We start from the raw sequence: 26,767 nt of genomic DNA, 5'->3' as shown, positions 1-26,767 counted from the left end.
CCCCAAGCTATACATAGATTCAGACCCCCAGCCTTTATAGCGTTAAGGAATTGTTAGCGTAATTGTAAGTTAGAGAAAGAAAAGGAAGAGTTAGGGCTTATCTCATAATCTCCTCAGATGTACACAATTGTAGTACATGTAGTACATTGTGTACATGATTATGATAATCTTTAACCCTTCCTTTATTTTCTATATGCTCCATATGCACAGATTAATTGATGCTCAATTCTTTGTTTCGTTAAACTGTTTTTTTCTCATTTGTGTTTTCTCTGCAAAAGCGACTTGCGCATTTCTTACTTTTTTGAAACAATGAAGAAATTCAATTAAATTAACACTTTTAGAGAAAATTGCATATTGATATCTTTGCAGGGCAGGTCACTTAGAATTTCTTTTACAGTCCCTTTAAAATAACTGATTACTCTTCTTAATCCCTAATTTTATAATCACAATTTCTTTAAAAACTTGGGCTAATGATGTAAACCTTTGATATTTTAAACTTTGAACATTTGAACTTTGAACATTTGAATGAATTAGGAAGTTAGAGTTCGAGTCGAGAAATTTATTTTAAATTATTGATTACAATATGTCAAATGTCAATAATCATAAAATTTGTAGCTGAGAATTTATGGAAAAAATTAAAAATTCCATTTTCTAGGTTGCCACAGCAGGAGAGAAAGTCAAGTTACATTGTACGTCTGAATCCAGCAATCCAGCTCCAAGATTCCATTGGATAAAGGGCGGAGTACAGGTAATCCAGCTCCAAGATTCCATTGGATAAAGGACGGAGTACAGGTAATCCAGCTCCAAGATTTCATTTGATAAAGGACGGAGTACAGGTAATCAAGCTCCAAGATTCCATTGGATAAAGGACGGAGTGCAGGTAATCCAGCTCCAAGATTCCACTGGATAAAGAGCGGAGTACAGGTAATCCAGCTCCAAGACTCCATTGGATAAAGGACGGAGTGCAGGTAATCAAGCTCCAAGGTTCCATTGGATGAAGGACAGAGTACAGCTAATCCAGCTCCAAGATTCCATTGGATAAAGGACGGAGTGCAGGTAATGCAGCTCCAAGATTCTGTTGGATAAAGGATGGAGTGCAGGTAATGCAGCTCCAAGATTCTGTTGGATAAAGGACGGAGTGAAGGTAATCCAGCTCCAAGATTCCATTGGATAAAGGGCGGAGTACAGGTAATCCAGCTCCAAGATTCCATTGGATAAAGGACGGAGTGCAGGTAATCCAGCTCCAAGATTCTGATAGATAAAGGACGGAGTACAGGTAATCCAACTCCAAGACTCCATTAGATAAAGGACGGAGTGCAGGTAATCCAGCTCCAGAATGTCATCTTTTTTTTGGCCATTTCAAACTTCAAGAAATTTTCACAAATGAATATTTTTTTCTTAATGGAATGTATTAATTTGATGTTTCTAATTTAATTGAAATGATTTTTAGGACATTTTGCTGTGGGCTGATGTTATTGTTTTTCATATTTTCCTCTGTAAACACTTTTCGTTGAAAATTTGTGTAAATTTGAATTCTAGGAAGCATAAATAAAACAAATTCAACATTTTTAGCTTGGGCTTGAAATATAGAAATGTGTGCCCGGACCAGATATTCTTGAATTTTATTTCTCAAGTTTTGAATAGTTNTTTAGATCACCCTTTAACAACCATATCAAATTCTTATGTTTAGGTCCTAAACGGTGTAGCAGGTGACGAAGGCCCTGGGAAAAATGGTGGGAAAATTAGTTCTTATATTTATCAAATCAACAACGGGGAACCAGTCAGGTAAAATTTAGCTATGCAAAAAAAAGTTTTTGTTAAAACAAGCGCAGAAGCTTCCCTCGGATTTTATAAAATTGAACTTGAAGTGTATCTAACCTTTATCTAACTTTCCGTTTTCATTTGACAATTTTTTATATTAAAATGTTTCTTGAAAGTTTAAATTATTCGGTATAGAAGTCACTAATATAAAGTGAAATTAACATTCTGTCTACTATATAGATTTAAAGGAATTCATTGCAAAATATCAAACAGAACTATTTTCGAAGCCAAAAATTGATAAGGTGAAATTGTTTTAGAGAAATGAATGATTTTAACACCAATAAAATCACTGATATAAAAGAGTGTAAGCAAGTAAAAAGAAATTATCAAACAACCCCATGTAATCCGAAATTGCTTCCATTTTGTTCGAATTTATTAACAGAATTTTAAGGGTATCTCACACCTTTTTATATCTCTACCATTCTGTTCAAACAGATGTTTGTATGTTCTAAAACCCTCGGTAATTCGATTATCAGATGTGTTCTTATAGTGTTAATAAATAATAATAAATGAGAAAGTAAGAGAGAATTAAAAGATTGATAGGATACTTCTCTAGAGATAGGCATGGTTTTATTTATTATTTTTTTTATTCACAACTTTGACACAAATTAAACATTTCTATAAATCCCTATATCTTTTTAACCCTATTCTGTAAACCTTTGATATTTCTGACTTAGTTTATTTGTTCTAACAGAGTTTATTGTTTGGAATATCTAAGGTTTACGAACTTGTGTTGCAAAGATATGGGGATTATAAATCAGAGTTTGTGACAAAGACTCAATTCCTTTAAGTTTCTGACTATTTAGAGTATCTATGAAATTTTTATTAGATGTACAGTCATAACCAGAAAACTCTGGAATATGAAGACGACTTTTAAACTCACTTTGTGACTTTAAATAGTGGAATGAACAAGAGACACCACAATTGTGCGGTGTAAAAAGGCCCAATTCACTTAATAATTGATTCAAAAAGTTACTAGTAAAATCACTTGCTTTTTAACCACATCAAATACAGTTAATTATTGTTTTAATGTCGTTTTCCTATTCCACAGTTTTCTGGTTATCACTGTACATAATTTAGGTTTGCTTTATTTACATTGAGCAAAAGTTCCATTATGACAAAATATTATAATATTAACCAATACGGTTAAAAATAACTTTTATATTCATTTTAGCGTTTTGTGAGAATAAAAAAGATGCACATTGTAATATGAGAAAACATAAATAGTCTGCAATTTTAGAATATTGTAAATATCTGAAATTCATCTCTTAATAGTAAGAGAATATAAATGTTTAAAAACTAAATAAACGTTGTCCATCCCTAGCTACTGCTAGCGTGATAGTGCCAAGTCTCCAAGGAAAATGGTTCCCGGTAAATACATAAATATATATATATATTATACCTTTATACATATACATTTATTATTATCATTATTATTTATTATATTCTATAATTTTCTAATCTTAATTCTGATGGCATTAGTAAAAAATCATAGATCCCCAGTCTCCACAAGACAAAAGGAGACGGTCAAATAATGCTACATTACTGGCACAATATTGTAACCNCGTGTACCCCTTCACCGATTTTTCTTAAACTCTTAGTTTGGTTTTACAATTCTTAGAAGTTGACTTTTCGAGAAAAATTTTGTTTCCAGGCAAAGCTGGGTTTCCAAGCTTGTCTTTATAAACAGACGATTAAAAATTGTTCTCAAAAAAGTCAATTAATTAAATAAAACCTCCCATAGAATAGTATTTATGTCAACTCCAAAAATTGTTTTAATTGATATTTTTAGGATCAAATTGAGTTTTTCATTGAATGGGAAAATCTAAGTTTGATTTAAAATAATTTATTTTATAAGTTTGGCTAATTCCAATTCATTTCTAATATCGATTTGATCTTGGTGTTTTTGTTTTGTTTTTAAAGCTATAGAGTTAAACTTTTTGTTCAGGTTACACGTCAAGATAATCAAGTGGAGTACAGCTGTCAGGCGAGCAATGGGGTCAACTTTGTGCCTGCAGTTCAAAAAGAAAACTTTACGGTAAAAAAGTGTTGTCATTTAACAAAGATTAGTTGAGGACAATGACCTAAAAAATGGCATTAATGCACGTTATATTAATATTTTGTTTCATGAAATAGAAGTTTTTTTTTTAAATTTTGGTAAAATGAATTTCGAATTGAAGTTTGCAAATGCTTAAACTAAAATAATGAAATTATAAGATTATGTAGATAATTACTGCAGTTTATAATCTACTTTGTTCTTGGGAATTTCATTTTATTTCTAACTCAATTTTCCCATGTTAAGAATAATTCTAACTAACTAATATACAAAATAGTAGACTAAATCATAACTTAGATTCTGTAATTTGAAGATATCTAATCGTTTTTAGATTAAATTTCTCGAGATTTTTGGAAAGAATAATTTTAGAATAATAATGTGGTGTATAATTGATGCACATGAACAAATACCAATTGATGGAAAATCAATAATTTTGAATTTAAAACAATTTTTTTACGATGTTGTAAATTCAACTAACTAACCAAGTAATATTAGTCAAAACTTTTTGTGCACTCTCAGTTACCGGAGGAATAAAATGTTCACTGAAGAGGTTTTGGAAAATCACTAATTACAAGTTGAAACTTTCCGCAGGGTGATTTACAATAGTTCCACTGGAGAGATTCATATATCCTTCCTAGATAGATATCTGAATCCCTCCACAGGAATTTTAAATCCCCAGGAAGGATATCTGAATCCCTCCAGTGGAATTGTAAACCTCCTGGATGGATATCTAAATCCTTTTAGTAAAATTATATAACCCCTGGATAGATATCTGAATCTCTCCAGTGGAATTATAATCCCCCTGGATGGTTATCTGAATCCCTCTAGTGGAATTGTAAAACCCCTGAGATGGAATTTAAAGAATTTGAGCCGCGGTTTAAATCCGCCAAAACCCGGTTTAAATTAAGCGCCAGCTTAAATCTTGAAACATTTGATAGAATTTTATGTGGAACCAACCATATTTAAACCGCGGCTTAAATTTAAACCGCCGCTCAAATTCTTTAAATTCGGCCACTGGAAAGATATCTAAACCCCTCCAGTGGAATTAAAACCTCCATGGAAGGGTATCTAAATCCCTCTAGTGGAAACTAAAACACCTTGCGTAAAGTTTTAAATTGTAAAAAGCTATTTTTTAAAGCCCTTAAGTGACAATGAATTTCCTCAGCTGGTCTCCATGCAGTGGAGTTGATATGATGACTAATATTACATACAATATATGTTTTATTCACAACGTTACTCTTCAAACCTTTTTTAATGTCTAAGTAAAAATGATTGAGTTTACCTCTGTCCTCTATCTTAAAATTGAATGTTTTCCATTACAGTTCTTATTTATGAAGCAGGGGATAGAGAAGAAATTTTAAAATTCAACACCCTTTAAATAAAATATTCAGATAAACCTGAGTTTGGAGATATCCCGCTAGTTTACCGAGTACGAGAAGGAGAAGATCTAAATCTTGACTTTCAGGAAAATATTTTTGATTGCATTTAATTTTTCTACTTATTCACATTTTACAGCTGGAGTGTTCAGGAATAGATCAAACTTTTTCATAAAGTAAATAAGTTTAGCATTAAAAAATTAAAAAGCAGGTTTTTTAGTGAAAAAAAACCCGCTGTTTTAATCCTATTGCTATCTGGAAAGTAATATTATAAAGATACAGAGGGAAAACACATAACTACTGTACACCCCCTTTTTTATACTGTTTTATACTGTACATTGGTTAAATACAAATCATGGTAATTAAGTCATTAATGATATTCAGATTCATGCAAACAAAAATTATTTAAAATTCAGGCAAAGGCGTACCCAGAGTTCATTGAGTACACATGGTTGAACCGAATGGTAAGAATTCTTTAAAATTTTAAAATTACTCCGTGAACTTTAAAAAAATGAAATTTTTAGCTTTTAAAAAAATCGATGCTCTTAACTCTGTCTTGAATTTTTTTGCTTAAAAATTTCTTTCCTGTTTAAACATTCATTTAAAAAAAAAACATAAAATCTAAGGAAAGAAAGTATTTTCAAGGGTGGTAAATCGTTTTTCTAGAAAAAATATCCTTAAATAAGTTCCTAGAATAGGTCTAGGTCTAACTAGACTCATAAGGCATTTATCTTGGCTTAAAATTTCTATAATTTTGTTGCTTCATTAATTCATTATTATTTTTTCTTTAGAACTTTCATAGACGACGTTTTGACATAGAGGGTAGTAGATTAAGCATAAGGTATGTGTACTTTGTTGATAAAAGTCCAAATTATGATGTTGAATAAAATATATATTCTTTAGTTCTTTTATCCTAAAATTAAATGAATGTTTCTAAATCATAAGTTAAAGAATATATTACTTATCTGCAGTCAAAAGACGAAAATTTTCTTGAAAAAGAAATTTTTTATTATTATCATTACTCATAATTCATTTGTGAACTTTTGATAAGGTCAAAAGAATGTGAACTCTTTTCGTTTTTTCGATTTGTTAATTATTGTTTATTTTAACCAAAGAAGGAAAAAAAGTCAATCCTTTTTCTGTTGTGGTCGAAGTGTGGATTTAGAATGGTTTATGTAACATCAGGCAGTAGGTATAAAATCCTTAGGTTTTTNGGGGGACCCCCCCCCCCCTAGAAATTCCCTGAATTCAATTCAAATTGTATTGTTAGTAATAATTGTGTGAATTATGAGAGGATAAAGTTTGGAGAAACTAAGATAGATATTCCTCCAACTTTGTTTACGATTTGTACCTCAATACAACCAATATTAGTTTACTTCATTACTCAATGCGATCTTCTTGCTTGGAGTGAAATCTTTGATAAAAATAATTTTCTCTTTAATATCAGAAAGTTCAAAATTATCTCGATAATATTTATATCTCATCACTTAATAAATAATAATTTTTAACGTTATGTTCGTATTGCCTTGGGTTCTCTCGTCCTTGTTTAGGACCCAACTTAGCCAAGTAGAGGTACGCCTAGTCAATAAAATTTGTCTAGGTGGGAGCTTAATTTTTTTTCTTTCCAGGGGGCTCTGCTCCTGTTGGGGCATAAACACTCATGGAAACCTACCATAGATTGTACTGATCCCCCTGTGTACGCATATCTGCACCTTTTGTTTTCTATGGTTTGAATTGGAACTTTGATGTTCGATATCTCAAAAGAGCCGATTTTTTTTATTAAGAGTCAAAGCAACTGTTTTTGTACTTTCCTGTGGCCTTCAATTGACAGCATTTCATACCCTATTTACATTTGATACACTTTAACCCTTATCAGTCTTGAAAAGTATAAATTATCTCAATGCATTACTTTCCTGTATTGCATAAATCCACAATTGAAATTAATCACATTTCTAATATAAAAACAAGGATAGAGATCTTTTGTTTTACTGGATCAAAGGTTGACAGGCCACCATCAAATTACGGCAAGAAAGAATCACTTTACACCGAATAAGTATTCTGTTGCACTATTCCTCCTTAGCTTTTAGCTATGAATCATTTGCTCTGTACGTATGTGTACTATACTTGCTTAGACCTATGTAACCCAATGATATCTTGTAATAAAAGTGCTTATATCAAATTCTTCATAATACAATCTTCATAATCTTCAGTAATGCTTTCTTTTGTATAATTCATTGAATTCGGACTCTGAATTCAGAGTTTGAAATATCTAAGGTCTACGACAGAAAATCAGAGTTTTTTTTAGCAAAGGCTCAATCTAAAACCTAGATGATTAAGTATAAAAATCAAAATAACTGTTTGCAGGCAAGTTGAGAGAGGGGATGCTGGAACATACCTTCTCTTTGCAAGTAACAATATTGGGAAGACGGAGCTAGCTATTCAGATCATTGTGGAATATCCGGCCAGGTATACAGTGAAACCTATAACGTTTTGGATTAGGAAGACGACTGCTAGAATCAAGTTATTATTCTAAATAGTTCAATGAACATGCAACACAGCAATTGTACAAACTAGTTTCATTTAAATAGTAGTATTTTGCTTTACAACTACATAAAATAAATAAATGATTGCCTTTTTTCTGTTTTCCTATTTCCTAATTTTTTTTTTACTACTATTTACTAAATTAGGTCAATAAATTGTCTATTAACTCATGTCTAAATATTGATAACCGACTGATTGATTAATCAATGATAAGAAGCGTTTTAATATTTAATCTATATTTTTGTGTAATAATACATCTTTGTAATTTTAATGTTTAAATATTAAAATCATATTTTTCACTTGTCTTAACTTTCGAAAATTTATATTCATATATTCAGAAAATAACGTTTTATAGGTAGTCGATTTAGATTGGTTCATGTCTGTTCAATTTGTTCATAAATCATGACACAAGGATCATTTTTGGGAATTATTTTTTTACGTATTCCAGCCGATAAACAAATATTTATTTTGTCTGGCCTTCGGCAAAATTTAGCTTTTTACCTTACTTAATATACTTTCTTACACACAAGTTAGTTGTGTAAAGTTTGAACCATAAATCAGTGGAATTATAGTCGTCTTTGTCCTTTTTTCGTTTGTTTGGTAATGTTAAAGGATTTTTATTTTTATTTATTTTTAATTTTTATAGGCAAAACTGTTAATTTTTTATTTTTTCTTCCTAGAGGGGGGGGGGAGAACTAAGCACCCGTTGGGACATAAAAATCCTCTGGAAACCAAAGATTTAACTGATTCAAGGTGGGGGGGAATTGAACCCCCAGAGCCCCCCCCCCTGTGTATTCATCGTAACTATTGTTTTTTCTTGTTTGAGCTGAAACTTTAATGTTCGATCTCTCGACAGTGCCTGATTGTTTTGGATTAAGGATAGCTTGATCTGTAATTGTTATAGCTGTTAGAAATAATCCTACTAATCAAATATAAATCAATCAATACGTCCTAAACCAAAGGAATTGAGTATTTGCCTGAAACTTTAAATTCTTTTAGATCAAAGAGTCTAAGTTTGAAATATCAAAAACCATCAGGTTGCAAAGATATAGGCATGAGACCTTGAGTTTGTGGCAAATACACAATTCTATAGCATTAGGTATAGACGCCTTTACTTCACTGTTTTTGGTTTCCACTGTACATTTATTTTAGAAAAACTCGTCAGACGAAAACTGAATCCTTCCATTCAAAAGTTTTGACCTCAGGTTTGATAAATATTTTGTTTAGAATTGTTGCTGTTAGCTCAGGTATAGAGGCAAAGGAGGGAGAAACTGTTAAGTTCTTGTGCAAGGAAAATGAACACTTGAAAAACAAAATTAATTATCACTTCCTTTTAAACTTTTTTTTTACTTTTCCATTAAAAATTGAACACCATCAAAGTCAGAACATATTGCAAAAAAGTTTTATTTTTTAAAATCCGCATTTCTGTACCCTGTGGCACTGGCATCTATGAATTTAATTGGTCATCTTACCCTAAAATTCTAAAATTTACATTTATGGCATAGAATAGGAATTTTCAGAAAATGTTAATTGATTTTTCCAACTTTTGAACAAATCTATTACAGCTTTGAAATTCACGGCGCACCCCCCCATAGATATTCCTCCAACTTTGTTTACGATTTGTACCTCAATACAACCAATATTAGTTTACTTCATTACTCAATGTGATATATGTATCTGTTCAATTTATGACAAAAGGGTTTACCACAAAACATGGACGTCGAAATCGAGAGACATTTGAACGATCGTTTTTGATCTTTGAAATAATTTTCTCCATTCATGTTTCAGCCTAGATTTCCAAAATGTGGTCTGCCTTTATTGGCCTTTCAAAATGAAATTTTTGCTTAAAATACAATATGGTTTAAGAAAAATTGAAATCCGAACGAAATTCGTCTTAGCTTTCTTACTCTTTAAAACACAGGAGGGCAGACAGTATTTACATACATGCATGCCGGGAATCATTTCTAGATTAAGGAAGCAAATTCAAGCCGTCTATTTACTGGCATGTATTGGGTACATTATACTTATTTCCTGCATATATAATACAACTAGATCACAAAAGAAAGGGTAATTAAGTATGCATAGAAAAAAAATCAGAAAAGAAAGAATATTATGAGAATAATATGTTAACGATTGCATATTGTAGTGCTGAAGATACAGGGAGCAACTACAGCTGTGTTATTTACAATCCAACAATATCTGGACAACAAATATACAAGAATATTACTCTAGTAGTCAGATGTAAGTAACTACTTTATTCTTAATAAAAGTAATGCAAACATAACATTTTTTAAACAAAATATAGGAATATTTTTCCCTTCGTTTTAAGACATTAAAGGGACAGTAACCGATATTAAAGGTGACTCTCTGCAAGCAAAGATGGCAACAGTACTCTTAAACCTTTGTTTGATGAAGTATTTATTAGATATCCATGTTTTTGTTTCCTTTAACTAATTATTTTCATTTGCGGTTTCTCTGCGAAACCATTTCTTGCTTATATGAAGCAAAAGAGAAATTATTAGAAATAAACACTCTTTGAGTCAGGAAAACTACGGTATCCTAAACATTTTTGATCAGATACAGGATTAAAGGGGTTTTTCGTATTTCATCGCCATCTTTGCATGAAGGGTCACTTGTAATTTCGCTTTGCAGTCCTGTTAAATGTTAAAGTGGGTTTTCATGTTGTGTATTAGTATTACATCTTAAAATTGTTATCTAAGCAATTAAATTCAAATATTTCAAGTCTTTCATTATCTAGCTCAATATTGACTATAAATGAGCATCCTTTTTGTTCGGTTTATATGAATTTGAATGGTTTCTTAATATTCTCAGCTGTTTGCCGTAATTTAAAAAGTTGTATATTTTGATTTTTTTCTTCAAATTACTCCTCTTATAAAGGTTTTAAACTGAAACGATTTGCCTGGACCTAATTGAACCAATTCTCTTGCGTGCCGTTAAAGCTGAAAATAAGTAGTTCAACCACGTCAATGCGGTTCAACTATTTCTCATTGTGTATTTAATCTGGTCACAGACCAATTTATTAAATTTCTAAAAGTTTGCCGAGTAGAAATTTTGCGGGGTCTCAATGTATAAAAATACATGAATGTAAGTTTAACTTATAAATCCTTGATTGATTTTCAAAAGCCATTTGTAGATCAGATAGTTTTATTCACAACGTTACTCTTCAAACCTTTTTTAATGTCTAAGTAAAAATGATTGAGTTTACCTCTGTCCTCTATCTTAAAATTGAATTTAAAATATCTAAGATCTACGACATTGGAATCCAAAGATATAGGGTTTAGAAAAGCAGAGTTTGTGGCAAAAACTCAATTCCTTTGTAAATAAAATCATGAAAAGGTGGTTGTAGATATATAAAGCTCTTGAAAAGGATGACAAAAAAAATACGTAAAAAGTAGACAACTTAGAAGTTCAGCGTTTGTGTTCACAAGGGGATAACAATTTTAGCTGGTCTCACTTTTAATGCAGTATGCACTTTGTGCCCCCTTAATTTGTTTTTGCCCTAGTACTCTCATTTTTGACATGATTTTTTTTGACTTTTCAGAAATTGTAATTAAAGGATGTTTAGAATATTTTTTAATGCATATGGTAGGGTACAAGATAGCCTATAGATAGATTTACCCCCCGCCCCCCCGGGTGATATAGGTGAAAGGGAATATTTGTCAACTGTTTTTTCCTTTTATTTAAAGGAGGGGAATTCCAGAGTTGGGCAAAATTGTCACATATTTTGTTTCATGTTATAAATTAAAAATAATTCAGAAATTCGTTTTTAAATGAAAAGATGAATTAAAATAATAGAAAGTGTTAAAACAATTTTAAAAAATAAATAACCAAGAGTTAAATTTTAAGGTGTGTTCTTTTTTATCATCGTTTACCCAACAATTGTAGTGTTACAAGAACAAAATATGTAGTTCGCAATTTTAAACTGATTAATCACCACAACATATAATCTTGGCAACCTGATGATGTCATGGACCTCTGATATTTTGATTTATGAATTCTCTTAGATCAAAACTCATAGTTTTACACCATCTGGTTTCAAATATTATACAAATATTTATAAAATTCTAGTTTGTTGCAAGTAATCAGTTTCATAAATAGAATATGATTGGCATTAAAAAAATTTGTCAAATAAAAGTCAAATATCAAACCAAAAGCTCCCATTATATTTAATTAAAACTTTTTTAATTTTCTGAGAATTTTTCAATTGAAACCTAATATTTTATTAAAACTAAAATCAAATTTAAAATAATATTTCTCTAAAATGGAATTGATTTTTGATAAGAAATATGAAAATTTTCCTGTTATGAGAGAGTCAGTAATCCGTTAAAAGAAGTGAAAATTAAACATAAAACGGCAATAAAAAAATATAAGGAATTAATCTTTAAACTAAAAAAAACAGCAAACATTTTGTAAAAATTTAGGAATTGCTTAATTTTTTTAAATTACGTACAAAATGTACAGTTAATGTTCAAAATGTAATTGAAGTGTCATTGTTAGGTTGATGGCAATCCCATAACAAACTCCACAGTCAGGTTAATATGAGAAAATACAAATATAAATTTAGCCAAAAGAAAAAAATATTTTGTTATTTGGGATGGAATAANATAAAAAAGTTTTAATTTGTAACACATTAAAAATTTTTGTTTTTTAATAATGAAGATTTAATAACATAATGAGAAAAAAATTGTTCCAAAAATAAAACAAATTTTACGCAGCATGAATATTGAATATATATGATATTATTATATAACAAATGACTTTGTTCTCTTAAATCAGGTGGATTGGACCTCAAGGCCCTGGCAAAATGCTTCAAAAGTTTGTTACCTTCGACGAAAACTCAACGTTTACCCTGACTATACCATCAGTCGACAAGGAAACAGATATATATACTTTTTCAAGATTCATTTCATTTATCACTCTTTTAAACAATTCCTTAGAAAGTCCAGGACTTCAAATTTTAGATTTTGTTAAGAGCATGGTTACTTAAAAAGTCTTTTTAAGAGTATTATCCTAATTATAAAATCTAATTAACATCCTTAATCAGACACAGATTTGCCAATCTTGGATATTAGGCTTACAGTCCCTTTAAAATCTTTTGTGGTTTTGTGAATAACCCTAGTTTTAAGAAGATAATGATGATATCTGAAATGGCTAGACGGATAGAGGCCAGTATAGATGTATAGCTGATAACGGTGTACATGATGGGGCTCTTCCTGGCAGAGACACTCAACTTCAAGTACATTGTAAGAGTTAAAATGATTATATTCAAGGTTAGAAGAATATGGTTTGCGCAAATTTTATCGTGACATATATATTATGACTGCTCAGAAACTGGGTTTAGAAAAAAATATATTATTAAACTTATCATTACAAAAATCAGACCGTACCCAGAAAATGTATGATCTTTGTTTACAATCTTTGTTAAATTGTTCGTTATACGTCATAGTAAAATGTGTGTAAAATCCCAATTCTTATTAACCTTTAGTTTGTCAAAAGAGTTGAGTCTTTGCCACAAACTTGAATATTCCATTCCCTTTATCTTTGCAACCTTGCGGTGTAAACCTTTGATATTTCAAACTTAGATTACATGATCTAACAGAGTTTATAGTAAGAAATATCTAAGGTTTACGACAATGGGTTGGAAAGATAGATGTATTAAAATATCAGAGTTTGTGGGGAAACTCAATTCCAAATGTGTAAAAGAATTGAGTCTTTGCCACAAACTCTGAATTTATAATCCCTTTATCTTAGGAACTCAATGTTGTAAATCTTTGATATTTCAAACTTATATTATTTGATCTAACAGAATTCATAGTTTAAATTTAAAATATCTAAGATCTACGACATTGGAATCCAAAGATATAGGGTTTAGAAAAGCAGAGTTTGTGGCAAAAACTCAATTCCTTTGTAAATAAAATAATGAAAGGTGTTTGTAGATATATAAAGCTCTCAAAAAAAAAACGTAAAAAGTAGAAAACTTAAGAGGTTCAGCGTTTGTGTTCACAAGGGGATAACAATTTTAGCTGGTCTCACTTTTAATGCAGTATGCGCTTTGTGCATCTGAGGCTTTAATTGGGATACCTAACAAACTTTCCCAATTTGACTTTGGTTTAGCTTACTTAGCCCCCACTGTAAATAATTATACTAAAATAAGCTAAAAATACTACTATTTAAATTTCAAACAAGAATTACAAGTGCTATAATTTTTGGACACTGAATTGTTGGATCAAGATTGTGTAATACATTATACAATTTACAGTTGGCTTGGGAAAAACAAGTTTAGAATGAAAACTAACGATATTAGTTTTGGTAAAACTTCTTATTTGAAAACTTTTATGTTTCTCATGCATTAAAGATTTACGTCTTTAATTCTTTTCATCTTTTCTAACCTTGACTTTTTCTTGCTTGACTTTTACATTACAACATTTTTAAACTTTTCAGCCTTAAATAGGTTCTCCCCTACATTGTAACATTTATCAAGAGTAAAATAAGAATATAAAATATGAAAATAGCAACAAATCATTCATAATTGTTTTTTAGTTAACTATTATTCACCTTTATATCAATTTTCAAAACATCTACATCAAACATGTAAGTACTTTTTTCATGATTAAGCTACGGATTTATAATTTAAATATTCAATTAGCCCTTGAAAACAAACTTCCTCAAGCTACTGTCTCTAACCTCTAATTTGATTTAAAGAATCAAGAAAACTTTGGTGTCGTCTTTATATTCTAACTAGGTTTGGTTTTCCTTTTGAACAGTATTTAAATTTTCCTAAACTTTAAATCTGATTAATTGAGCATACAAGGCCTTGAAGCCTTCATGGGATTAAGAGATTTTATTTATTTGTTTTGTTTCAGTTCGTCCAGAAATACGCAAGTTTTCCCGATTTAGCAAATTCTCTGAAAACCGAATGTTTCCAACCAAAATTCCCTGCTATGCTTACGGATATCCAGAAGTCAGGTAATAATAATCCTTTTTTATTTATTTCAGGTTTAGGGGACTTCCTTGTTATTTTAAGTGATCTTCCACTAAAGGGAGTGTTCGTAACTGACATTTCAAGTGATCTTCCACTTAAAGGGAGTGTTCGCAACTGACAAACATTTATCTGACAAATAATTTGGAAAACATCGTCGTTTCTCAACTCTTGTTTGATTCTGATAATTTTCTCTCATTGTATCTGCAGAAGAAATTGCAAGCCACGGTTGTAGAGAAACATAGAAGTTGGTACAATTTACAAGGGTTATCGTTTTAAAGTGGACATGTCACTTTCATATAGCAGAGCTTCTTGAAAATAAAACTATTAGGCCTATTAAAGGAAATCGATTACGAGTACCGATAAGGGGTATACCTTTTTCTTTAATGTTTCAACAGCCAAAAAGTGTTCTTCTAGAAGTCTAAGCTGTGTTAACAAAATGTATATATACACATAAAAAATGGGCATACCAATGAGGTTTGATAAAAACAAAGTGAAAACAAATTCACTTTTAAAAGTAAGAACTAAAATTTCGATGGGGATGATAAATAAACCTTAGCTTAAAAATAATATTTAAAATGTAATTTGGAACAATGTTAATAAATCTAAGTTTTATTCTAATAAAATTTCAATTGTCAAATATATATTAACTAGCTCTGGAACCCAGCGTTGCCTGGAAGCTATAGTTTTTCTATTAAAGTCACCTTAATAAACTTAGAATTTTTAAACCAACCTGAGACAATTCTAATGTAGAGTTTTAACAATTAAAATTTGAGGTAAATCGGTAATGTTTTAACTAAAAGCCAACATTTTGTTTTTCTTCTCCAATAACTAGTGTAAATATTTATCTTCATCTTGTATACATAATATATTAACTCCATTTATCTATATGCTCTCTTGGCCATCCTTATTCATGGTCTGGGCAAGATTAGGAGAGTTAGGGGGGAAGCAAAGCTACGCATTTCATTGTATCTAAATAATTTAAATTAACAAAAGTGCATTTAAAAAGTATCATAAATTTTGATAAAATTATGATTCATTTCATTTAAACTTGGCTTGTTGGTGTATATCCAGTAAACGTCAAAACAGCTTAACCGATCAGGCCCAAAATTTTATGCATCACCCCAGGGAAGGTTTATGGATGGTTAAAGATGAAAAATGTCGAAATTTATTATATTTGAAATGGGCTGTAAATGAGAAATCATCAAAAATTATTTTCGGAATTTTTCATTGCATGTCTAATGTGATGCATAAACGTTTTTCATTCTCATTTATCTATTGGAATATTCCAGAAGTGTTTTATAATGATTTTTATATAGTGAAATTTGATTTTGTCTTAACTTATTCCAAATTACGGTGTTACTATGGATAAAAATTATTTTTACAAAACAACTGAAAAAAATACAAAACGTGAATTTGTTGTTTTAAACCTGTGCCAATTGTTTTCAGTATTTTCTGGGAAAAGGAGTCCGAAGTAGGGAAACTAACTCCGCAGAGATTCTCATTTCCAGCTGACGGGAAAGCTAAACAGGTATTGAACCAAATTTCAAATATTATGACTTATTTTTAAGAGAAAATAACCCATTTTAAGAAAAATAACCCATTGTAAGAGAAAATCACTCATTTTAAAGAGAAAATAACTATTATTTAAGAGAAAATGACGCACTTAAAGGGGAAATAACTCATTTTAAGAGAAAATAACTAATTTTAAGAGAAAATAACTCATTTTAAGAGAAAATAACTAATATTTAAGAGAAAATCACGCATTTAAAGAGAAAATAACTAATTTTTAAGAGAAAATAAATCATTTTAAGGGAAAAAAAGTATGCTATGGGAAGAATATCAAACCTCTTTTTTTGCTCGTTCACAGATTGTTATCTAATTATTTTGGTATCTAGATTCCTCTAATATTTTGGTATCTAGATTCCTCTAATATTTTGGTATCTAGATTCCTCTAATATTTTGGTATCTAGATTCCTCTAATGTAACTAAAATCAAGCTCAATGAATTGTATAAAAACATAAAAAAATTCATCAAATTGTAAATGAAATTATTAATTTTCCCCACAGAACAAAATATAATTAAAAAGGCTATACCTTCTTGATAAAAATATCTTTTTTAAAATGAATAAAGAAAGAATCCTAGACATATATCAAATTCCCTTAATCCTCTATGCGAAATTCCCCCCCCCCCCATCCCCCGTAATGTATTAGAAAAAATAGTCCAGGATAGGGTTAACAAAACTCTACTTTAAAACTTTATTACAAATTCCCCAATAGGCTTATAGAGTAACTTCCTTGTCTCTTGGTCTCAAGAGAAATTCAGTTCGTTCAAATACTCTCTCTCTAAAGATTCACTTTCAATTACTCGGTAATTGTGCAAAAATCTTCAAAACAATGAATGAAATGTTTTTTATCAATTTTTCTTTCTTTTCATTCAGCTTTTCAATTTCCCAATTTACACTCTCTTACGCCTACAAATTGAATAAGATTATTTTCCTTACAAATATTTTTAAAACTTTAACAGAGTAGTTTAAATCCATGGCAGAAATAATTATGCAAATGTTGACAAATATAAAGATTTTCCGATTGAACAACTTGATATTTGTTTTATTAAGGTTGAAAGTGGAACATGGTTATCTGAGCTTGAAATAAACCCAGTAGAGAATTCAGATTTTACTTTATACAGATGTTCAGTAAACAACAGGAAAACCAAATCTATCATGATCTTAATCAAAACAAGCCATAATTTTTCACCTAAAGCAACCTTTGATATTTAGCAATTTGATCAAGGTAGAATTCATATTTTGAAATATCGAAGGGTGCGAAAATATAGAGATTTATTTTAAACTAACAATACATTTCCATTTTTCAAACTTTACATTCTGTGGGATCAAATGGCCTTATAGTTTGAAAAATATCAAAGGTTAAAAAGCTAGAGATTAGAAAATCAAAGTTTGTGGCAAGTAATCAGATTCTTTGTTGAAAAACATAATGATTTGTTGAATTGAAATTGACGAATTATTTGGTTTTAGTCTGGGTTCAGACAGCCATATTATCCGTATTGTTCATAATAGTGCCCCGGATCCAGTATCCAAGCTAGAGGTTTAACCATGCAAACCATTTAATATCAAAACTCGCAAAATTTTGGAATATACAGAATTTGCATAGAATATCTTAATATTGGAATATTATGGCTCTCTCGCAATACTATATTATTGTTAAAACTTTCAATATCAGAATCTCCATAACAAAAGGAAACGTTTGAAACAGAAAATATTTGAAGGAAAGTATTATGAAAATAAAAATGAAACTTTCTGATTTAAAACACGATTACTTTTGTCAATATTGTACAATGTACGAACTTCTATTCAAAATAGTTACATTGCATATTTCTAAAGCTTACATTTTAAATCTTATGATTTTATAGATTCTAGTTTCGCATGTTTTTTTTCTGCAGGTCAAACAATTTGAGAACAAGACTGTTCGACTACGGGTAAGTTGAATACCTTTCAATAAACAATGAATTCAAAATTCAAAATCGATGAAAATGATGTAAAATGTAAAAATATTCAATATTTTTCTAGTTTTTCGATAAAATGTTATTGGAAAAACACCAATGATGTAAACGGTTGAGTGTGTAGTGTGGACATATCTGCTAAAATAAAAATGCGAAAACAAAGTCTATACTAGTCGTTTTAGAAACAAAACAAAAGAGTATGCAAATAATAGGATTGTGTAGGATGAATACAAAGGGGAAACACGACGTTTTTAATGTCAAAATTTTTTAATTTTAAACATACAAATGGCATTTTGAATTTATCAATTTGATAATGATGTTGTCCCAAAATTGATTTATGAAATCAAATTAATACTTTTTTAAGATAATAAAAAAATTTTATTTTTCATGATTTTTAATTATTTTATATTTCAGTGGGAGCCTGGTTTCAATGGAGGGTTCGATCAAGAGTTCATCTATAGAGTGAGAGAGGTGAGGTTTTTTTTACATATTTAAATGTTTTTTTTTATAAAAACGTCATTTGGATTTAGTGTTTTAGAATAAAACAAAGGATTTTGTACCTTCTTCAATGTTTTTGAAACTCTGAATCTACAATTCTTAAATATTCAGCCCAAGTAGTTTTGTTTATAATAGCGAGCTTATCCATAGCATTTCAAAATTACATACAAACATCAAAAGTTGTGAGATATTCCTTAAATGTAGTCAAAAGAATGAAGACTTTGCCACAAACTCAAATGCTCTAATAATATCTCTTTGTAACCTGATCGTGTTTTAACCTTTGATATTTCTATTCGAATTATAGCATGAAATATCTAGGGTCTACGCCATTGGGTTGCAAAAATATGGGGATTAGAAAAAGAGAGTTTGTGGCATAGCCTCAAATTCATAGTTTTTAATTCGAAATGCTAAAATCGAAATGTTGAGCAAAATATTTATCTTTTTTCTAACGTTGTACAGATACCCGAGAAATAAAGCTAGATCTGGTTCAAGATTTATTTTCGTAGATTAACAAGACAAAACTTTCTTCTTCAACTTTACAAAAGAAATACGCGCTCATTCTTCAACAATTTATCTTGAAGATGAATCTAACACTAGCTGGGTTGAATAACTATCCAAAGAACAAAACTTTTCCCGGGATCAATGCTTTGATGAGAAACCAATGTTCCCCTATTAAAATCAATTTACTAAACACGCAAAGTTGATTACCGTGGTTCTACCAAGTTCCCCAGTATGTCTAAATTTTAGGCAAACCTGTCAAAGGTTTCTTAAGTCACGATCGGACATCTATACATTACAAGCATATCAACAGAGATTACTACTTTATATATCTCATATATTCAACATTGTATCAATTATCAACTATTAAATTAGGGTCTATAATAACTATGGTCGAGATCAAACATTTAGCATATAAATTTTTTTTTTGTTAATTAAAATGTGTGCACATTTGTGCAGGGGAAATTTAAACATAGCAATAGAAAGTAAAATTCAATTTCATGCCAAATTTTGACCTGAAAAACTCAAGATATTTGCACCAAAACAAAAACTGGAGCTTTATGATGATTGAGTTAAAAATTGAAATTTTTTGAATCACGACTAGACATGACTTAGGTCTAAAACAGGGAAAGTAAAGTATGTACTTGCCTGCGAAGATCAAGAAAAGCTAAAGCATAAAATTTTCAGTTTTCCCAAATAATTATTTTCAGAAAGGACTCAATTTTTCTTTAATTGGAAGAAAAAAAATCCTTTACACATCATTTTGGGAACAAAAATTAGATTTTAGGCCAATTTTCTCTTTTTTTAATTTTTCGTTTCCTTCTTTTCATTTTTTTTCATTTTCTTCTTTTTTTGTCTCAGATATTGTGTGCCTACTATGCCTCCCCCTTCGGGGGTGAAAAGGGGGACGTGCCTGATTTTTAGCATCAATATTGCTTTTAACGCGATTTTTTAGCTTAAAATTTCAAATATTGGCAAAGAACTACTCGATTTTTGTGTGAGAATGGGTGTTAAATCAGAGGTCTTGATTTAAAGTTATTAAGTTAGGAGTCCGTCTTTAACCGCTAATTGCAGATATTTTGTATTTGATTCAAAATTCTATTTGTTGTACTTAATATTTTGACAAGGGTGTATACATGCAATATATTTAGATGTCGTCTTTTTTACAGCGAGCTATTTCGGAAGAAAAACATATTTAGCACCATTTTATAGCACCAAGAAAGCACAGTGGTTTCGGGATAATCTAAATATATAAATAGATTCTAACAGCCAAATAGCAGAGGGCGTCGGCATTACGCCTAAACCTTGATTTAGCCAGAGTAGCGTGATGAAAAGTCCTTTTTAAAGAGCTTTCAATGAAAAAGTGGGTTTTAGTAAGAAATTCTTAACTAAAACATAACATTTAAACAACTTAGAGACTACTCTCAAAAAAAATTCTTAAGCGGTCAAGCCTAATTTGACAGAAAAAAGAGGTTTATGAAATAATCTCATTTTCATTTTTATTTTGTTAGGTTTCCTCCGATAAAGTGATCTATGAAGGCAAAGCTCGGCATGAAGAAATGGGTCCTCATAAACAATTCATAGAACAGGTTATTTTTATAAAGTATTTATATCTGAGGTGTATATTTTCTTTGAAAATCATTCCCCCCACACCCTCCCCTCTTTTGAAAAATGATCTTTTTCTGAAATTAGGTATGGTTGCTGCAGAGCGAACATTTTTTCTTCCGGGTTTTATTCTCTGAATTAAGTAAATAAATGATTTTTAGGAGGAAAAAGTAAAATTTTGGGTAAAAAGTAAAATTTTGGGTGAAAAGTATTAAATTTATGAACAAATTTGCCCAATTGATTATGATGTCCAATTTTGAATTTTTTCCCCCCAGAGATCATCAAAAAAAAATTTTCCCTTTAGCTAGCTCCATCCGGGTCTTGAAAGGATATTCCTCTAATTTGTATGTAATAGAAACCAAGATGAAAATACGGAATATCGAATAAGAATTATATTATTCCTTAAAGGGAGTGACCGGCAATGTATGGTAGTTGAACTGAGAATGTAGTATAGTGGAGAGTTTTTTAAGGATTCATTAGAGACATATAAAACATTTTAGTGATGTATAATTATTTAGTTTGAGCGCAAAGCTGACTTTCAAAATCATCCATTTAAGTTGTTATGTTTTGAGAATCGATTTATTTTAAAATTATTAAATAACGACGTAGAAAAGTGTATCAAAAATTCTACAGTAAACTTATTCCTTGTTTAGGAACATATTTTTAATAGAGATTTGTCAATGAATCGAAGTTAGAATCATTAATTTCTTTTTCAAAATAATATTGAATTTCTTATTCTTTACGAATTTGTTCGCAGATTTTTGCAAAATAATTACAGAAAATATACAGAAAATGTTGGTGAACAATGGGAGATTACAGAAACTAATAACTGAATAAGATAACTTATTTTCGATGATAAGAGTTATTTTTTATTTTCTCAACCTGTTCCTGAACAACTAATTAATTTACTGTAGAATTTTTGTTGCATTTTTGTCGTCGTTATTTGATCATTTAAAAAAAACTATTCTTTAAACGTAACCACCCAAATTAATGATTTTGAAAGTCGACTTCGCTCTCGAACTCAGTAATAATACATCATTACACGTTTTATATGTCTGAAATATATCCTGAAAAATTTCTCCACAATACCACATTCTCAGTTTAACTACCGTACATTGCCGTTCACTCCCTTTAAGATGGAGATCAATTCTGTAATCCGAGATTCAGAACAGTTCTAGCTTCTTAGAATGCTAAGTTATATGTGGAAAAATAACAGTAGAATAATGCATTACTTTATTTACTTTTTACTCAGGTTTGTAAAATGTTGGTAATTTTATTATAACCGTTAATAAATAATTGTGTACAATTTTAAACTTGATAAAATATTTGAAGAAAAAGGTAGCCAATATTCAAATTCATCGAAAACAAAAACCTATTTAGAAAAATAAATATAAATGAAAAGCTTTCAACTTTCACTTGAAGACAAATGAATTAGATCCCACTGAGGTTTTTCCTTTTCTCTTGAAAAACACTATCTTCCCTCAACATTTATCCTTTTGTTCCTCCCTACATATATAAATGTTCCACTCTCGGGTAAAAAGAGAAATATAAACGTGTGAAGAAATGTGTTAAATTGATTTTCTAGTTTGGAAAAGTGATTAAAACATTAAGAAACTTTTCAACAGTTTTATTTTATTTCTTTTCTCAAAGTGCAGGCGGTTTGTGAAAGAGAAGATTGACTAGATGTTTGCAAATATTTGTTTTGTTCAGTTTTCTTTTGTACTATGATTCATTAGAAGATCAGCTGACGTTTCTTTGACGACGGAATTTTGACAAATCGACTTTTATCCAACACAGTTTTCTCAATTACTGTTATTTGAATGTTCTTGGAGTATTATTTTATAATTCCTCAATTGTTTCTGAGGTTGAAAAGTCTTGAATTCAAAATTAAAAATAATTAGCTTTTAAAAAGAAAAGCATAATTCATACTTAAGCAGACAAAGATTTTGAAAAGGGTACTATTGTGAATGGAATATGCCACTTTATGAATATGAACTTCATATAAATGTACTTTCTATATATTTCTGAAAAATATATCTGAAAAAATGAAAAATGAAACAAAAATGTAATTGCAGATATTCAAGAGGAAGTTGGTTGGGATTAAAATTATTGTCATATCTTTCTGCATATCAAAACTTTATAATGAGAGAGAAAATAGAATATACAATAAAAATTGCAAAAATGTAAAACAAGAATCTAATTTCAGTTGTTTGAAGTTAAATTATGTCTAATGTGGCTCCGGTTTATGTTTAATTTGGGCCAGCTGTGGGGGGCTTAGGACACGTTGTTTGAAGTTAAATTATGTCTAATGTGGCTCCGGTTTATGTTTAAGTTGGGCCAGCTGTAGGGGGCTTAGGACACCGTTTTTGTGGGAAAATTAAAGCTATAATCATTCTTTTTGTAGTCACAGAGACATCAATTTAAGCTTGCATTAAACCTTAATTTGATTTAATTAAAATCGTTGAAAATTGGAAAAATCAACAAACAAATTTGAATCTGTTAAAATTGGTGCATTTTCAAAACTAACAAAAAACAACAAGTTTTGAGTTGTCACAAAAAAGTTGGGCCTGACTGGTTCAGCCGTTCTCAAGTTTATTTTAAAAAAAACCAAGTCAGCCAAGCAAAGTATATAATAAATAGTTTGTCGATGGTATTAAATTTTTTGTTTCCTAGGTTTGTTAGAGTCACGAATCATTCTTGGCAGGAGAGCTCCCCCCCCCCCCTCCCCAAGTCTCACCCACCCTAGCTTCCCCTCCTCAAGTCTCCTGCCCTTCCCCTTCCCGGTGCTAATTCCCCCTTCCTCCTCCTTTAACTCCCCCCCCCTCCATAGAAAGCGCATTTTATTGTTTCTATGACAAATTATTCAGCCTAGCGTGGGTCTATTTTTAGATTTGATTTAAAATATTATTCAAATATAATCTAACTTGTATATTTGCATCCCTCCCCCCCCTCTAAGCTAAAAAATGTTGACCATATCACAATTTACTCAGTTACTTATTTGAAAAGCCTCTTAAAAAGATCAAGTAACAACATGGGTCACATGTTAATATTTGTCAAAAATTAAAACAAACCATTTTTCAACGTTTGTCCACGTACTTTTTGAACTTTTTTAACACGTTTCCTAAGGTAAAAATTTGAATTAGTATAATTCAGAATGAAAACTAAAAATGTACAGAAGCAAATGTGTGTAGAAACCTTTTCCTAAATTTTTAAAATAAATATGATTTTAACCAAAACTTCACTTTAAAAGCATTTATATTTCTCAGGAATATGATTTTAAAATAATCCTACATTCAAGAGTGGATTAAAGATCCATTCGCTGGTACTATTTGGGATTTAAATTTTTGTAGAAAAGAAATCAGCAAGTAACTTTCGGTTTTACAGTCGACATTCTCAATTTATTTTAATTTTTTATGTGTACTTGGAAATTGATCATAAAATATACGAGTGCCTTACATTTTATTCTTAATATTAAACACAATAAATAATTTGAAATTTACACATATTTTGTTCTAAGTTACGAACAGAATTTTAGTATTCTTACAATTCAGTCCATCATTAAAAAAAAGTTTGTCAATTCTTATAATGGAGTTTCTAGCAAGCACTGTAACTAAAAATGCATTTTAAAATCTTCAATATTGCAGGATGCACTTCTAGTATGTAGTAAGGATAAGATTTACAATAGTGAATTAAGGTTTTATAAAATGGAAAATCAGTTTGTGGACTTGAATCTCTATCCCTCTTTCTTAAGTTATATCCCATCCTCATTCTATTACTTGCAGAAAATAAAAATAAAACAATAAATTTACTTAAAAGTTCGTTTTAAGTAAAAAAAAATATATAAAATACTTGCTTGGGAACCCAGCATTGTCTGGGAATTAAACTTTCTCTATAATAGACAGTTTAGAATGTTAAACCAAGATGAGACCATTCCCTTGGTTCTACCAAGTTTTTCTATTTAAACTTGAAGCAAATCGATCAAAGGGTTCGCAAGTTATGATCGGAATTTCAAAAAAAAAAATGAATATGTATCTGCTAATTAAAACACAGTTCATTTTTACATTTTATTGCTGAACAATTTGTTTCGTGTTGGGCAGTATGAGTTGAAAATGAAAGTTTCGGTGGATTTTCCATATTTCATAATTCCAGTATTTAAATAATTAAAAATATTTTTTACATTTACATATTGAGAATTATGAACTTCAAGAGAGGAGGATAAGACTTGTTCAGGATTAACGGAGACATACGTTTTAAATGTTAAATATGTTACCGAAATAATTTACAATCAAAATGAGAGAAGCTGCGAAGTCACATAGTCGTACTAGTGATGTCGCATAAATTGTATCTCCTTCTAATTGGCTTGCAGTGGTCTAAATATTTCAAGCTGTAGAAACTGTTCAAGTTCAACATTTCTTATTTATTTTCTAAGCTTTCTATACAATACACTTTCTGTTCTTTCAGAAAACAATTTTGGAGAAAACGTTTCAAATATGTTAAAGTTGCACCTCCCTATTTTCTGATTTTTTAGTATATAATCTTGGAGAACCTGGGGGATTATGCATTCTCCATCAAGGCTAGAAACGTCCAGGGGGATTCAGCGTATTCAGTGGAACAGTTTGAATCTCTCAAAGGTAAGGGTTAATATTTCAACTTTATTAATTTACTCTTAAAATATCAGATTCAATTTTGTTAGCGCTATTTTGAAAAGTTTTATTGGTGCTATTTTGAAAACATTTTTTGCGCCATTTTGAAAATAATAAATTTTTCTTCGTAAAATCTATATTACACTATTTGCAGAAACATAATAATACGTAATATCATTTTCAAAAGTATTTCGAAATTGGTGTAATTGTCAATTGTTTGAGACATACCTAACAATGTTTTCAAATTTTGTTGGAAATTATGAACCGCAGAATGTTCAGGATGTCTCAAAAACATTTAAATCCCAAACATTCTGATCATGATTTCTAACAAATAGTTTTTATTTGAAATACTTGCGGTAGTTAGATATTACGAACAAAATGTTAAACTTGTTTACTAGCTAAAGTGCCCAGCGTTGCCCGTGATACTTTAAAAGATTGAATTTTGAAGAGAAAAATATAGACTTTTGAAAAAAAAATTCAATTGTGGAAAAACATATTTGTTTAGCCTATGTTACCCCTCGGGTACCCGTGGGTGTCCTCAGCCCATTCGGTTTAGCCGTTTGGCCAGATAAAGCTGACATTTATATGAGAGAAGAGCTTTCTTTTATACATAGATCTAACAATGTAAAATTTGTTTAGCTGCAGAGGTGCAAGGACATGAGGAGAATACACTTCCTAGAGTCGTCATTGTTGCAATAGGAAATTTTAATCAATAGAAATGAGAATAGTTTAATTAAATTTATTTTAAAGAAAATACCTACTTTGTCTTCCCTTTCTTAAACACGTATAGCTCTCTAGCTGTATAGATATAATTTCACGTGGATAATTATCTCTAAACGGGTTTAAAGAATATTTGAGTCTAAAATCCATAATTGTATTCAACCAAATTCTTTGTATATTTCTACGCTATATGGTAGATAAAATAGGGACGATTAATATTTGGGAGTTTAAATTAGTCTCTTGGGAACCTTCAAATCAAATAAAATCTTATTAACTTTACTGTAAAATAAGGTTATCATAATTACTTTTATAGTTATTATTATTGTTGTTATCAATATCATTAATATTTATTATTTTTATTATTATCATGATTATTATTATTATTATCATTATTACAATTATCAATAATATTATCACTAGTATATAATTCCAACCCTGGCCACCCAGTGCATTTCTAGAGATCTGTTTCCTGTGAATTGAGTATAAGGAG

The 26,767-nt window shown here is 30.1% G+C and overlaps 1 protein-coding gene across 1 annotated transcript; it reads left to right on the top strand.

Moving 5' to 3' along the window:
• The first annotated feature begins 5,267 nt into the window (after positions 1-5,267).
• Positions 5,268-26,273, top strand: LOC111696205 (synaptogenesis protein syg-2). The gene is made up of 17 exons (XM_023465752.1): positions 5,268-5,342; positions 5,670-5,717; positions 6,045-6,094; positions 7,618-7,719; positions 9,022-9,085; positions 12,313-12,347; positions 12,592-12,688; positions 12,971-13,058; positions 14,679-14,781; positions 16,244-16,325; positions 17,412-17,500; positions 17,829-17,898; positions 18,254-18,289; positions 18,728-18,784; positions 20,821-20,898; positions 25,443-25,545; positions 26,197-26,273. Exons 2-17 carry the CDS (start codon positions 5,715-5,717, stop codon positions 26,271-26,273), a joined length of 1,134 nt encoding a protein of 377 aa, XP_023321520.1. The 5' UTR covers positions 5,268-5,342; positions 5,670-5,714.
• Positions 26,274-26,767: the final 494 nt, after the last annotated feature.

This window comes from Eurytemora carolleeae, unplaced genomic scaffold (genome assembly GCF_000591075.1).
Source record: "Eurytemora carolleeae unplaced genomic scaffold, Eaff_2.0 scaffold12, whole genome shotgun sequence".
Taxonomy (NCBI): Eukaryota; Metazoa; Arthropoda; class Copepoda; order Calanoida; family Temoridae; genus Eurytemora; species Eurytemora carolleeae.
Note: the sequence above shows the minus strand (reverse complement) of the source record. Positions and strands in the feature narration are given on the sequence as shown.

Bases quoted from the DNA above. Each gene is read 5' to 3' on its own strand.
- LOC111696205 (XM_023465752.1), top strand. The intron at 17,899-18,253 runs GTTTAACCATGC...TTTTTTCTGCAG, and splicing joins ATCCAGTATCCAAGCTAGAG to GTCAAACAATTTGAGAACAA. The intron at 25,546-26,196 runs GTAAGGGTTAAT...AAATTTGTTTAG, and splicing joins ACAGTTTGAATCTCTCAAAG to CTGCAGAGGTGCAAGGACAT.